General features: G+C 50.5%; 1 protein-coding gene across 3 annotated transcripts in view; it reads left to right on the top strand.

Moving 5' to 3' along the window:
* Positions 1–606: 606 nt before the first annotated feature.
* The window catches only part of LOC142898540 (transcription factor COE1), a 59,516-nt gene continuing 46,710 nt past the window's right edge, over positions 607–13,412 (top strand). Inside the window, exons 1-6 of one of the 3 annotated variants that reach the window (XM_076041509.1) lie at positions 607–1,588; positions 2,503–2,659; positions 3,535–3,598; positions 4,303–4,358; positions 5,704–5,777; positions 7,458–7,526. In XM_076041509.1, the coding sequence (XP_075897624.1) occupies positions 1,455–1,588; positions 2,503–2,659; positions 3,535–3,598; positions 4,303–4,358; positions 5,704–5,777; positions 7,458–7,526 (554 nt within the window). In that variant the 5' untranslated portion in view covers positions 607–1,454. The remainder of the gene's footprint in view (positions 1,589–2,502; positions 2,660–3,534; positions 3,599–4,302; positions 4,359–5,703; positions 5,778–7,457; positions 7,527–13,412) is intronic. The other 2 variants (XM_076041507.1, XM_076041508.1) reach the window with 2 other exon arrangements.

Raw genomic sequence — 13,412 nt, 5'->3', positions numbered from 1 at the left:
GTAAATCCGGCTGCTATTTGCAGCTTCAACATTTAACATAAAGCTTAAATGACAATCAGACTGGGGTTTGATTTTTCCAACAGCAGAGCCATAGCACGGGGGTCGAAAATACAAATAATCACTCCGTCTGGCTTTTCTCATTTGTTCTCATTTTACACATATCTGCAAACCAGATCTCGTCAAATCTGCTGTGTCGCCGAATTATAAATGTAAACTCTGTTCCTGATACTTGCGTATAAACCCACGCTGTCTCTTGTTTTCCAGACAGATGCAGCAACATCTCCCGCGGTTTACCGTCTCCCCCCCCCCCCCCTCCCTCCATTCCTCCCACCATCCCTGCCCCTTCCACTCTCCGAGCTCGGATCAAACTAATGTCCTCCCCCTGAGCTGTTGTTTGATATTAATTGTCGAATCTAAACACACGCGCTGGGACGCGCACTCGGCGCACAGCTTCTGGTTAAGTGGCCGGGGCGGGACACGTCGTGAGACGAGGCGGGGACACGGCAAGGCGAGGCGGGTCGGATGCTCGAGTGCCTGGTCGGGTTGCTTGGTTGGTTGCTTGGTGGACAGCTGATTGTCCGCGTTATTAACTGCCTTCTGAGAGGGGGGGGCGTTCCCGTGCGCCGCGTAGTCCACGCCTTCCCCCCCAAAGCCCCAACTCCCACCTCCCAGTTCTCTCGTGTTTGGCATCCCAGAGATGGTCCAAAGTGATTCCTCAGGGAAGAGTGTAGCGAGCGGAGGCTGAGCGGGGAGCGGAGCCGCCGGTGCCCAGGACTGCCTCTTTTAATCGCGCCTAATCTCGCGTTTTCATTCATCCCTAAAAAAGGACTTTGTGAATAAAGGCGCGCATCAGCAAGAAGGCGGAAGGCGTTTGATCTCCGGGCGCGGACTGTTTTGTTGCAGAAACTTGACATTTTTTCTCTCTTGTATTGTTTTTGTCTTCTTTTTTTCCCCCCACCGTCAACTGCACCTTGATCCGGAGGACTGTCGCCAAACTCCTTGCAGTTTCTCTCATCCTGTGCTCCCCACCGCCGCCGCTTCCACCACCACCACCACCTTTCATCGCTCTCGCGTCGTTCACCTCAGCAGCCAGCCGATCCTCCCCTCGTCTTTATTTCTCGCTGACACGGGGTGCAAGCTCGCCCCGGATGCTGGCAGCGTCCCCCCTCTTATCCCCTCTTCCACATGTCGCATCTTTTGTTTACTTTGAGAGCGACGCGCGCAACTGAACGCCGAGTGAAATAGACCACGCCACTTTGCTCCCTGTGACAGCGCGATCAAACAGACGCCACAGAGGAGGTGGAGGCGAGGGGGGAGCGAGGAAGAAGGAGGGAGCCGAGGAGAGGAGGAGAGAAAGCGACTGTGAGAGAGAGAGAGAGAGAGAGAGAGGAAGAGAGAGAGAGAGGAGAGAGAGAGAGAGAGAGAGATAGCGGCGGCGTTGAAGGTGCGTTTTGATGTTTGGCATCCACGAGAGCATCCAGAGGAGTGGGAGTAGTATGAAAGAGGAGCCCATGGTGGCCGGGATGAACGCGGTTCGGACATGGATGCAGGGCGCCGGAGTGCTGGACGCCAACACAGCCGCCCAGAGGTGAGCCCGAGGCGGCGTGCCTGCTGCACTCGCACTGGGGAGGGTTTTTTTTTTTTGAGAGCCGCGGGGTGGTTTGTTGGGTTGGGGTGGTGAGACGAGGCGAGGCGAGACGAGGCGAGGCGGCTGCATCACTCAGGGGGGGCAGCGGGCGATCCCAGAGGACGCGTGTTGTCGGATAACCACAGTTACCTGCCGGCTGCTCTGAAGTTGTGCAGCTCAAAAGTCTGGCGCGGCTGCATAGCGCGTATACGGTAGCAACGCGCACCAGAAAGCAATGTGTTGGCGCTAAAATGGCTTAACTGTTTGCTTCACGTGACTTTTGATGTGTTGGAAATTCTCTGAGTTTTCGGTGTGAGGGATTTTATTTTAGGCAGTCTTGGGTCGGAGGGTTCGTTCGATGTGATGAAAACACTGAGCTACTTCAGCTAAATTGCACGCCGTGCGTTTATTTTCACCCCCAAGCTCCGTAGTTGTAATTGAATAAAAACTCTCCAGGCCGCAAGTTTATTCTACGGGTTGAGTATAAAATGAATCCTTCATCTCTTTTATTTTATTAAAACTCCTAATGAAAACAGTCCAGCAGAATAAATTGCCGTTGTGATATAAATAGATGAAAACTAATATTAAATTAGATATTTTTTAACCACGTGCTGTGTTCTAATGTTTATATTGCCAAATTAAAAAAAAAAAAAAAAAAAAAACACGCCTGCGCATTAATTTTAAAGTCTCTCTTGCATCAATTTAATTAAATTGCACGCAGGCTCTTATGAATATTAGAATGGATTGTGGCCGCGCTATCACAATTGCGCTCCGACGCATGATTTCTCTTGTGAGGCACGTTGCATTGACATGGATGTTTTCCCCCCGCTGCGCCTCGGCGTTGACCGCTGCTGCTCCTCTGCTTGTGTCCGCAGCGGAGTGGGTCTTGCGCGGGCACACTTCGAGAAACAGCCGCCCTCCAACCTGCGCAAGTCCAACTTTTTCCACTTCGTGCTGGCCTTGTACGACCGCCAGGGTCAGCCGGTGGAGATAGAGAGAACCACATTCGTGGACTTTGTGGAGAAGGAAAAAGTGAGTACACCGCCGTCGGAGGTTGAACGTTTAAAAAAGAGTAATAAAGCATTAAAAAAAAAAATATATGTAATTGGCACTTTCAGCGCAAAGTGTGCCGAGTTGAAGTAATAAATTAGCGGAGGTGTGTGAACAAAAAGGCCAGACACACACTGCGGGGTTCACGAGTCCTGAAGGCTCTCCTTGTTTTGATTTTTACATGTGACTTCCTGAAAGACCAACACAAACCTCCGGTTATTTTTTTTCTCTCTCGCTAAATTACAAAATCCTCTAAACCAGCTGGCGATTTTTTATTATTTTTTTCTTGTTTGTCTCGTGCTTGCACTCCCTTTCCTAATAATGTCGCCTCTGATCTTTTTAAATCACGTTATTCATGACACTGCGCACACCCGGATGTTTGTATAAATTAACTTTAAATGTGTGTTTTATAAATCTTCTTAGTTTTAACAGACAGACCTGTCAAGGCACATCTGCCAGTAATAATAACACTCTTGATTTCACCATCGTGTCTTCATGAATATGGTGACATAATATATACTAAATTATTATTCTTTAATGTGTCACATGTGCACAGTTGCACTCGAAGCTGTGTCGACTTCCATCTAAGGTCACCGACGTTTGGCCTTATTACATTATGAAGAGAATATACCGTTCAGGCCTGCATTTATTTAAATGGCACTACGACGAGTTTTAACGTAAACAGAAGAGCCGTTTTCACTTTTTCTTGGCGTGGACGATAGAAGTGAAGTGATTAAAATTTGATCGCAGCTCGGGAGAATATCTAAAAATATCGAGCTGTCGACGCGCAGTAAAAAGTCCCAGGAGGAGATGTGTTTTCTTGCTCTGACCGGTTCTGTTTGGTTTAATTTTCATAGGAAACGACGGGGGAAAAGACCAACAATGGGATCCATTATAGACTTCAGCTCCTCTACAGTAATGGTGAGTTTATAGTTTCCATCATTTTTTTTTTTTTATGGTGCGCGGCTATCGAGTGACTGAAAGGCAAGCAAAAATATAATAAATATTGCGTTAGAAATAAGGATTGTATTATTCATGTATTTCATAGACATATTTTTTCTAGTGCATTATTACAATTAAAAAGTACAATAATTACAATAAAACAGAATGAATTAAATTAGTATTGAATACCATTGTCATTAATCAACATTATTACGTTATTATTTTTTACAGTTACTGATTTATTGTGTTTTATATACAAATTATATAATTATAATATTAAATAAATAAATAGGTTCAATTGCCTCCTCTGCTATTTTCTGTGCTGTTTATGATGGATTTTCTTTTTCATTCATTTTATGGAGTAGTTGTCCCTAAATAATTGAATTACTTCCTGTAATCTTGGCATAGCTGCGTACGCAGCCCAGCTCTCCGCAGATGTTCTTAGAAATAAATTCAACAGGGCTCGACTCACCTGATTAAAACAGAGTTCCTCGGGAAAGTGACAGCACGCAACAAATGCTGTGAGTCAATTTACGCGCGTTCGTTTCAAGATGGGAGCGTCACAGGGGAGGAGTGAATGAATAAAAATCTGTGATCTGAAATCTCCCTGTAATGCTCTGCCTCAGATGTGGTATGAATCACTTTTTGGCGGCGAGTTGAACCATCTCTATCTCGCTCCGCAGGGATCAGGACGGAGCAGGACTTATACGTCCGTCTCATCGACTCGATGACGAAACAGGTGAGAGGATTTTGTTGAGACGAGGCCGAATGAAAGTGTGAGATTTTTTTTATTCTATTTTATTTTTTTACGATCATGTGTCATTACGTGGCCCACCTCGCCCTCCCCAACCTCCTCCAAACCCGGTGCGTGCTTTGGGCCTGACACCCTCGACCCTCAGCCTCAGCACTGCACAGCCGGCTTGATAAACGACCTGTCTTACCTGTGGAATACATTTACAGGCGCAGGAAAGTAGAGGACATGTGTCCTCACACTGCTGCAAGGCAGCCTCCGAGTAAGAGTGGTGTGTGTGCGTGCGGACGGACGGACTTGTGTGTGGTTTTGTGCAGTTGGAGGTGGTGGTGGCGAGGTTGCCCGAGAAGACCGTTGCAGGCAAGTGTTTTTTGAGCGAGACAGTGATGCATGCCAGCTCACTCTTTGAGGACCTTGACCCTCATTTCCTCAATGTGAAACGAGAACAAACTATCCCACAGTGCGTTACGGCCAATGCGGTCGCACAAAGAAAGGCAGAGCAGCGGCACAACATGTGGGCCGGGGCGAGGGCCGAGGGAATTCTTCCATTGGTATGAATCGGACGCGGAAGAAAATCAGCCGCCTCAACACCGTTTTGATAGCGGCGCCTTTGTTTTGCCAATTCAGCCTCTAGTGCCATTAGGTTTGAAGAGAGGTTTGCCTGAGAGTGAAAGGAGTAGGAGGGGATGTTGTTTGTGCAAGTGTGTGTGCTCTGTGTGTGTGTGTGTGTGTGTGTGTGTGTGTGTGTGTGTGTGTGTGTGTGTGCGTGCGCGTGCAGGGTGATTGCAACCCTGGAGAGCGTGCTGAGTGGGGTTGGAGGGCTAACCAGACTAGGTTTTTGGACGCTGCGCTGTATGGACCAGATGGTGCACTATACTCCAGTCTGGCAGTCCAACTGCTCACTGTACACAGCATATAAACATACGTGCACGCACCAACACATATGCACGCGCAGCGGCGCGCTCGCACTTTCACGGGCGCGCACGCACACGCGCACGCGCACGCACACAAATGTTTTCCCTCTCTCTGTCTGTCAGAACAGAGCGTTCCAGCTCGGAAGGACTGGATTCCCACGACACACACGTTTGCCAGATAGACAACACTCTTCCCCCCCCGCCCCCCCCGAACCCCCCCAACCCCCGCGCACGCACTTTTCCGTTTTTTGTTTTTTTTATGTGCCCCCTGAAGTGTTCAAGTTCATTTTTTTTGTCAGCATATCACACACACACACACACACACACACACACACACAACAAAAAAAAACCCTCAAAACCACTGTTCTTATTAATTGTTGTCTTTGATTTTTTTTTTTTTCTCGTTTCCCATCCTGCAGGCGATTGTCTACGAAGGCCAGGATAAAAACCCGGAGATGTGCCGGGTCCTGTTGACGCACGAGATCATGTGCAGGTAAGGCGAAAGGCGCACGCCGAACCTGTCCTGTGCTGCTCCGACCACTGTCGTGCACCCGGGGAAGGAGTCGCCGTCGGTGTCGAGAGGAGGCGAAGTTATAAAGAGCGCTCCGAAATTACAATATAAATTTTATCGTTTCCCTTAAAGTGGGTTGGGGAGATGGGCCCTGGCCTATTTCTGTTCATAGGGATGTGTGTGTGCGCGCGCGCGTGTGTGTGTGTGTGTGTGTCTGCGCATCTCTCTCATGTTCCACTAATTAGGACAAGGAAAAGCTCATTACTCAAACCCATCCTCCTTAGTCGGTGTAATACATGCAGTTTGCTTTGTCCTGACAGTGAGCTATGTGCAGAGGGGGGGACAGACTCAAATTACACATAGTATACACGCGTTTACACACACACACACATACACACGCCGACAGTCAAATATAGTAAAGCACACGCTGATCTCACACACCGCGGGTGTGCGTTTACGATCAATGGAGGTGCGGCGATGGATTGGGACCCCCCTCCCCTCCCCAATGCACGAAGCAGAAGTCATTTAGAAATTCACGTTGAGTTACGCGCAGTTAAAAAAAAAAAAAAAAAAAAAAAATGCCCGGTGGCACAGGACTGTGCAGCCACTTCCTGGTTATCACACGAGGCAATTTAGACCACTTGTTTTCATAGGCTGCAGGAAACGCTGGAGATCAGAAATCTGATCTGGCTCTGCAAGCCTCCTGTCCTGAGGGACCTGAGAAAGTGTAGCAGGGGGGGGGTCAACCCCCCACCCCCGCCCCCTTCCAGCCCCCCTCCCCCTGTTCCCCTCCCCTCCCCTTCCAACCTCTTTTGTGTCTTTTTCCATCTCCTCCCACACACACACACACACACAGAGTAGCTGCACACAGGTATACACAGGCAGGCCTGTTGTGAGCACACAGACACAGCAGGCGGGGAAGAAAAGGTGGATGCGGCGACACTTTTTTTTTTGCAGGGGGGGCGCGGTGGGAGTAAGGGGGTGCAGTGGGGGGTGGGTTGAGGGGAAGAGCTGCCGGCACGCTGTTACATCGCGCACAGTGCAGTCAAATGATTCAGAAAAGGAACTCGTCACATCAGTATGCAACCCCCCCCCACCATCCCTCCCTCCGCCTTTCTACCCAGCATGCACTACTCCCCAGGTCCAGTGGGACCACTCTGTGACCCACTTCTGAGGAAGCGAGAACGAGCGAGAGGGAGAGAGGCGGGATAGAGGGGGGGGGGACGAGTGCCGAGGAAAAATAGAGAACATAAGATGTCTGCTTGTGTGATGTCTGACAGAAATGGAGCTAACCTGAGCCCCGGAGGCTAATTCAAGTTTGTATCCAGCCCCAGACGAGATCCCTTGCTCGTGCACTTTTTTTTTTCTCCTCCCTCCCACCCTCCCTGCAAAACTTTTGCCCCCTGCCGGATCGGGCCGCTGATCTCACCTACTGTAGCCCCTGAGCCGCCGCCTCAGCGGGAAGCCCCGCAGAAATCCAAATCAAAACTCTCACGCCCCTCGTAATCCCCCGTCTCCTTCCCGCAGCCGTCTCCCGGCTTCCTCTCCCTTTCCTCTCCGCCTTTGCAACTTCATCCCGTGACTCTCTGTTGCTCACATGTCTGTGACTAACCCCCTCCTCTCTTCTCACCCCCTCCCCTCCCCCCTCTCACCACTTTGCAGTCGATGCTGCGATAAGAAGAGCTGCGGCAACAGGAACGAGACCCCGTCGGACCCTGTCATCATCGACAGGTAAGCGAACTTTGGCCTTCCAACGCCGCCGCCACCACCACCAGCGTGTGAGTGTGTGTGGAAAGCCTTCAAACGTTGCACAAACATGCTGTCATAGTTGGGGGGGGGGGGGGGGGCAGTCCGTTCATGTCAGAATGTGAAAAGCCAACGAAAGCTACTATCGACGTGCGCTACGGCCCGGCGAATGCAACCTGGAGGCTGCAGGTTGCTTAAATCTCAGCGGCCACAATTGATTGCCAAATGTGCGAGATGGCAGTAAACAATGTTCCCGTGGTACGTGCGAAGCGGCCGAGCAATAACAGAGCCGTCAGGGGCTCCGCCAGTGTGGTCAGTGTGCCTCAGTTAGACGTGCAGCTGTGCCGCAGCTGCAACCGTGCGTGCGTGTATTTTCTGCGAGTAAATCTCGCCGCGGTGAGTGTGCGGACGCTCCTCTGACACTCGCAGAGCGGCCTCTGGCCGGGCCGAGCCAGGCTGGGCCACGGCAGGATTTACGGCTGCTCGGAGTAGATTTACAGTCTGGCGAGCACGGCCAGCGCTTGGGTGTTAGCGTTTGGATGCACACGTGTGAGCGCGCGGTGTGAATGAAGTTATTTGTTTATACTCGGGGAGGTCGTCGGAGCGTGCAGAGTGTGTAGAGCGTACCCCTGCTCTTATCGGGAGCGATCGACAACGCAAAGAACTTGGCATCATCTTTGTCAGAGTGTTTCGCTGTGATCCGTAACCCGGACAAACAAACCCTATCACCATGTTCAAAAATAAAAGCACATCCTGGGTGCTCTAAGTTGAACGTCTGATTTTGATTCGTCACTTATAATGGTGTGTGTGTGTGTGTGTGTGTGTGTGTGTGTGTGTGTGTGTTAATGAGGCGGTGACCTGTGCTATCTGATGAACACAGCTGTCCTGTTCTCGATGCTGCTCTGTCAAAAGTGACTTTTTTTTTTTTTTTTTACCTGGGTGTGTTTGTGTGTGTGTGTGTGTGTGTGTGTGTGTGTGTACGCGAGTGTGCGTGTGTGTGTCTGCTGTGTCTGTGTGCGCCACCCTCATTCCGCTCCACTGAAGCGGAAGGCCTCACCTCAGCGCTTCCTGAGACAGCTGCACCCCACCACGTGGCCTCAGACAACACTCTTGCCCGTCACTCTCAACCGTATTTCACAATTTTATTTCTGCATTACTTTTTTTTTTTTTTGCGCTCGGCAAACTTGTTGAGCTTCTTCTCAAGCGAGCACCGTCGCTTTAATTCACATGCGTCGGCGACGGTTTGGTTTCGCCCCCCCCCCCCTTCGTCTGACGCAATCTGAGAAGACGCACCTCGGCCAAGTGGAGGCCGGGCGCTCGCCGTGTGCGGACAACTTTTATGTTTTTTTTTTCTTCTTTTTTTTCCCACACTGAGCATGTGTTGCAGTCGCTCAACGGCGGTATTCCCCCGACGCCCAGTGGCTCAGGTGTGAGGGCAGCATTAACGAACAACAAATTAGAGCGGTTGGGGCGGAGGTGTGGGAGGAGGGAGGAGGGGGCGGGGGGGTGCAACAGCAATATCTCAGTTTTCCTCTCCAGCGAACACTTCTTTCTGGACAGGAAAATAGGTCAGGTGAGAGGAGGAGGAGGAGGAGGAGGAGGAGGAGGAGGAGGAGGGCTCACACCGCCTGCTCATTTAGTACCAATATATTCCTGGCAGTTGTAATAATCGGGGAGTCATAAACAAACAAACAACTGCGAGGGAGAAACTGACTCAATTACCATCGGCTCCCCTCCTTCAAATTCATAAAGAAATACCGTCGGCAGCCCCTCTTCCACCCTTGAAGTTATTTAGTTCGTTAAATAAGGGCTCGTTAGCCCTCTGCTGTTTTCGCAGAGATGATTAGATTTTACAGCCCTAATTAGCCGGGCTAGCTCTAACTCTTCTGGAAGAGTAATGGGTCTGATTGCCTAATTAGCTCCCTCTCGTTAAGACGGGGGAGAAACAGGCCACTGCGGCAAAACCGCAGGAATGAGGAAAAATAAAGTCAAGCTAATGAGAAACTTATTTGATTGTTAGGAGAACAAATCTGGTACAGTGTGGATGGTGTGGTGGTGGTGGTGGTGGTGGTGTGGGTTTACAGCATTCTTCATCACGCCTCTCCTTGAAAAGATAGTCTGCCTGGGCTTTAAAGCGTCTACTGGCAGTGGTATCCTGCAGTTCTTTTTAATTACGAGCCATGTTTGTTTGGGCTGCGATTGCTGAAAAGCACTTAACATTTCTCAGATTTATCCCTGAAGTTAAGGGGAAAAAAACAACAACCGACAATCTGTCATCTCTTCAAGCTTTTCCGCCGTTTCGAATTCCCGAAAGGAAAAAAAAAAAAAAAAAAAGAAATACCGCTGCCTTCTGACTGACAGGGATTTGACGTACTGCACCTTTAAAGGCCTTTACAGACCAGTGGCGTTTCGACAGTTGAGGTAAACTCAGCTCAAAACTCCTTGCGCTGGCTGCAAACCGCTTCTTTTTGAGAGACAAGTGGCAAAATATATTCATGTAAAAAGTTATTTATTTGACTCTCTTTTTTTATCTCGTTCTCATCGCGCTTTCCAAGAAAAAAGAGGGGGAGGAAGAGGAGGAGGGGGAGGAGGAGGAGGAGGAGGAGGAGGAGGAGAGTTGAAACTGCACCACAGCTGGTTCCAGGCGTGTTTTGGATGTTGTCAGTCGGTTGCCGACTCGCTCGCCAGCCTGTCGGCCGTTGCTTTTTGATGTCGGGGGAGGGAGACACTTCTTACCATCGCATGCAAAACCTCCAGCACTGGTCGGCCTGTTTGTTTTCGCAGTGGGAAAACTAAACTGATCATGATCCAAAAATGGAAGAAAAAAAAAAAAGGTTTATTGCTTGCACATGACGGCTCGATGTTCAGCAGAGCGAAAAAAAAAAAAAAAAAACCCAACATGTGAATTATTTGCGCAGAAAGTCATGCGTGGAGCGTTCAAAGACCTCCGAGGTGGTGACGCTCAATTCAGCAAGAGCAGCAAGAGCTCTTTGGCATTTTGCAGCCGAAAAGGTGAGAGGCTGTTGGGCCGCACCTCTCCATGTCCTCCCCTGGGAGAAGCGCGTGTGGTCCGTCCACTTTAGCCTCTTACAGGAGCGGGATAATATGAGGGGAAGGGGGGGTGGGGGGTGGGGGGAGGAAGCGGGGGGGCCCTTAACCCCTCCCCACCTCTGCCTCCACCCCTTCTCCATCGCTCCTCTTTAGCGCCGGGGGGGTTAATCGCATGCAGCCGCCGCTAAGTCAGTCTATCATGTGCCTCAATGGGCCTCAAATCACAATCACCCTCCACCACCACCCCCTGGCTCACCCTCTCACTCTCTCTGTCTCTCACTCTGCCGCGCACCTTTGCACTCTGCAGGAAGCCTTTGTTTAATCCCCCCCCACCCCCCAAAAAGCCTTTCGGGTCAATTTAGCGCCGCATCCTATCATCTAACGGGGTCTAATCTCTGAGCTCTGAGCTCGACTCGTCTGCCTGCTTTTGTTTTTTTCTCTCCTAACCACCTGTGTCCCCATGGCCCTTTCCTGCCCAACAAGCGTCCCGCAGGCCTGCTGCGGGGGTCCCCCCTGGGCAGAGCAGAGCAGAGCCGAGCCTCTCCGGTGGGGTTAGTCGGAAAAACTCTCTGCGAGCAGAGATTAGGATCCGCTGGGTGTCCCACGATGCCGAGGAAGAGGAGGAGGAGGAGGAGGGAAGAGTGGGACAAGAGGGGTGTCAAGTTTACTCACGGGGGGGGGGGAGCAGTGTTGTTTCAGGTTTTGTTTTTTTTACGACTCTTTCTGAGGGCACCGCGTCCCTGTGTTTGTGTTTGTGCACGCTCCTGCAGCCGGCCCGGCAATGTGGCCCATTTCCTCGCATTGCGCGTCTGCGCTCGTGTGCCCCAGCGTCTGCGTCGGTCGGCTTGTTTCCTCGGGAGTGTGTGTGCGTGTTGATAGAGGCCATTTCCTGGCCAGCGTGCGTGCCTCTGTGTGTGTGTGTGTGTGTCTTGACTGAAGAATGTCGGGCAGGAAGTGCTCCTCCCGTGGACGATGATGTCATGGCTGATAGTTTCCTGCTCCGCCAGCCGCTGGAATGGAGCGGCTCTGGGCTCCGCGCTGTGGCAGTTATCACACCAGAGCGTCAGGTTTCGGTTCAGCCCTGGTCACCGGGGTCACCTCCACACCTGGCTTTCTGTTGTCTTTTTTTTTTTTTTTTTTTTTCTTTTACGCCAGTTTAACTTTTGCGGCCAGCAGTGTTTATGTGGAATGTTCTTTATGCTCTCTCCTCCCTGCAAATTCATTTTGCAGCTTGTTTATCACCCCCGCCTACCCCCTCCTGACACACACGTACACACACACACACACACACACACACACACACACCCTGGACTCGTCATCTCCCTCTGAGGTGGGGAACCCCCTCATTGTTTTGGTTGTTGTGTTTGGATGCACTTCCTGGGGTGAGAGGTCATGTGTTGCCTTGGCTGGGCTAACGCGAGCTAGTGAATAATGTATGTCATTGACTTTATGTCAGCCCCTGCCACCACCCCCCCCACGCTCCCCCCAACTCCACCCCGCCCCTCCCCTCCCTCTCCCCCCAACCAAGCCGAGCCCACCCATGTTTAATTCATCCGCCTCATTTGTGTGTGTGCGTGTGTGTGTGCACGCGCGTGGTTTGGTGTGTTCATGTGCGTGCAACTTGTTTGTGTGTGTGTGTGTGTGTGTGTGTGTGTGTGTGTGTCATTTAGAGGCCCAGTCTGCACCTGTCCAGCCATTAGCCCCCTTCTCATTTGCATTTGATGCTAATCTGGTTTACTGGCAGCACCTCAGCGTAGTTTCAATTTCATATCCATGACTGTGTTGGTGACAAGGTGGAAACACACTTTCAGTATTAATTTCCCTCATATTTCTCACAAACTGACTGCTGACATCTTGATTTTGGCTTCCAGGTTGTTGTTTCTTTAATTATTATTATTGTATTTGCAGAATCATCCTACGTTTTTCCATTTTATTATCTTTCCGGCCTGCTAGTGCCAAAGTTCCTTTCAACCCCAGTCAGAAACATGAGGCCCAGAGGCTGAGAACATTCTTTGTTTCTCTTCAGGGAAAAAAAAAAAAGAAACCTCTGCTCAGATTTTTGCACTCAACTCAATAAAGCAAAAATACTCGCGTTGTTCCTCATTTCACGGCTTGTGTTTCTGATTTATGTTACTTTTTTGTGTACTGTCATGGGGACACGACAGTAAAATGTTATGCGAGACTTTTTTTTTTTCCCCCTTTTTTTTTTTTTTTAAGGCCTGGCCCTGAGCTGGTTGTGGTGTTTGTGCAGGGCTCAGGGGCAAAGAGATGCTGGCTCATCAATATGCAGGCAGAACTCCCCTCCCTCAGGTGTTGGCTGCTCTCACAAATCTGCCCCGCGCTCTTATACACAGCCCTTGCGAGCGCACACGCAAACACACACAGATGCATGCGGCGCTCACCCTCAAATAAACCCACAGTGCGCGGATGCATATGCAGACGCACGCACGCATGCGCACTATTTTTTTCTACTTTTTTTTTTTTTGCGAATCCACAGGCGTGCATGAAAGACCGTTGCGGGCACACACACACACACACACACACACACACATTGGCGCACGCATACTTACACACACATTGACCTGCAGCTCCCTGCATCTGTTTAGTTGTGTTCTTTTTTTTTTTCTCCCAGCAGTGGTTCCCCCTCGCAGGGCTGCAGGAAAGCGCAGCCCCAGGGGAGGGACGGGTGCGCTGATTGACAGCAGGGAGTTTGGAGGTCGCCGAGCCTCTGAAGCAGCGCTGCCGCTTCCTCTCTCATCCAGACCGTCAGCACTCTCGGCCCCGGCGCCGGGGCCGGCTCGCTTTCATTTGCAAACACCT

This window comes from Nelusetta ayraudi, unplaced genomic scaffold (genome assembly GCF_046127955.1).
Source record: "Nelusetta ayraudi isolate G7.1 ecotype Tasmania unplaced genomic scaffold, CSIRO-AGI_Nayr_v1 ptg000068l, whole genome shotgun sequence".
NCBI lineage: Eukaryota > Metazoa > Chordata > Actinopteri > Tetraodontiformes > Monacanthidae > Nelusetta > Nelusetta ayraudi.
The sequence above is the reverse complement of the archived record's forward strand: the minus strand, read 5'-3'. Positions and strand labels throughout refer to the sequence as shown.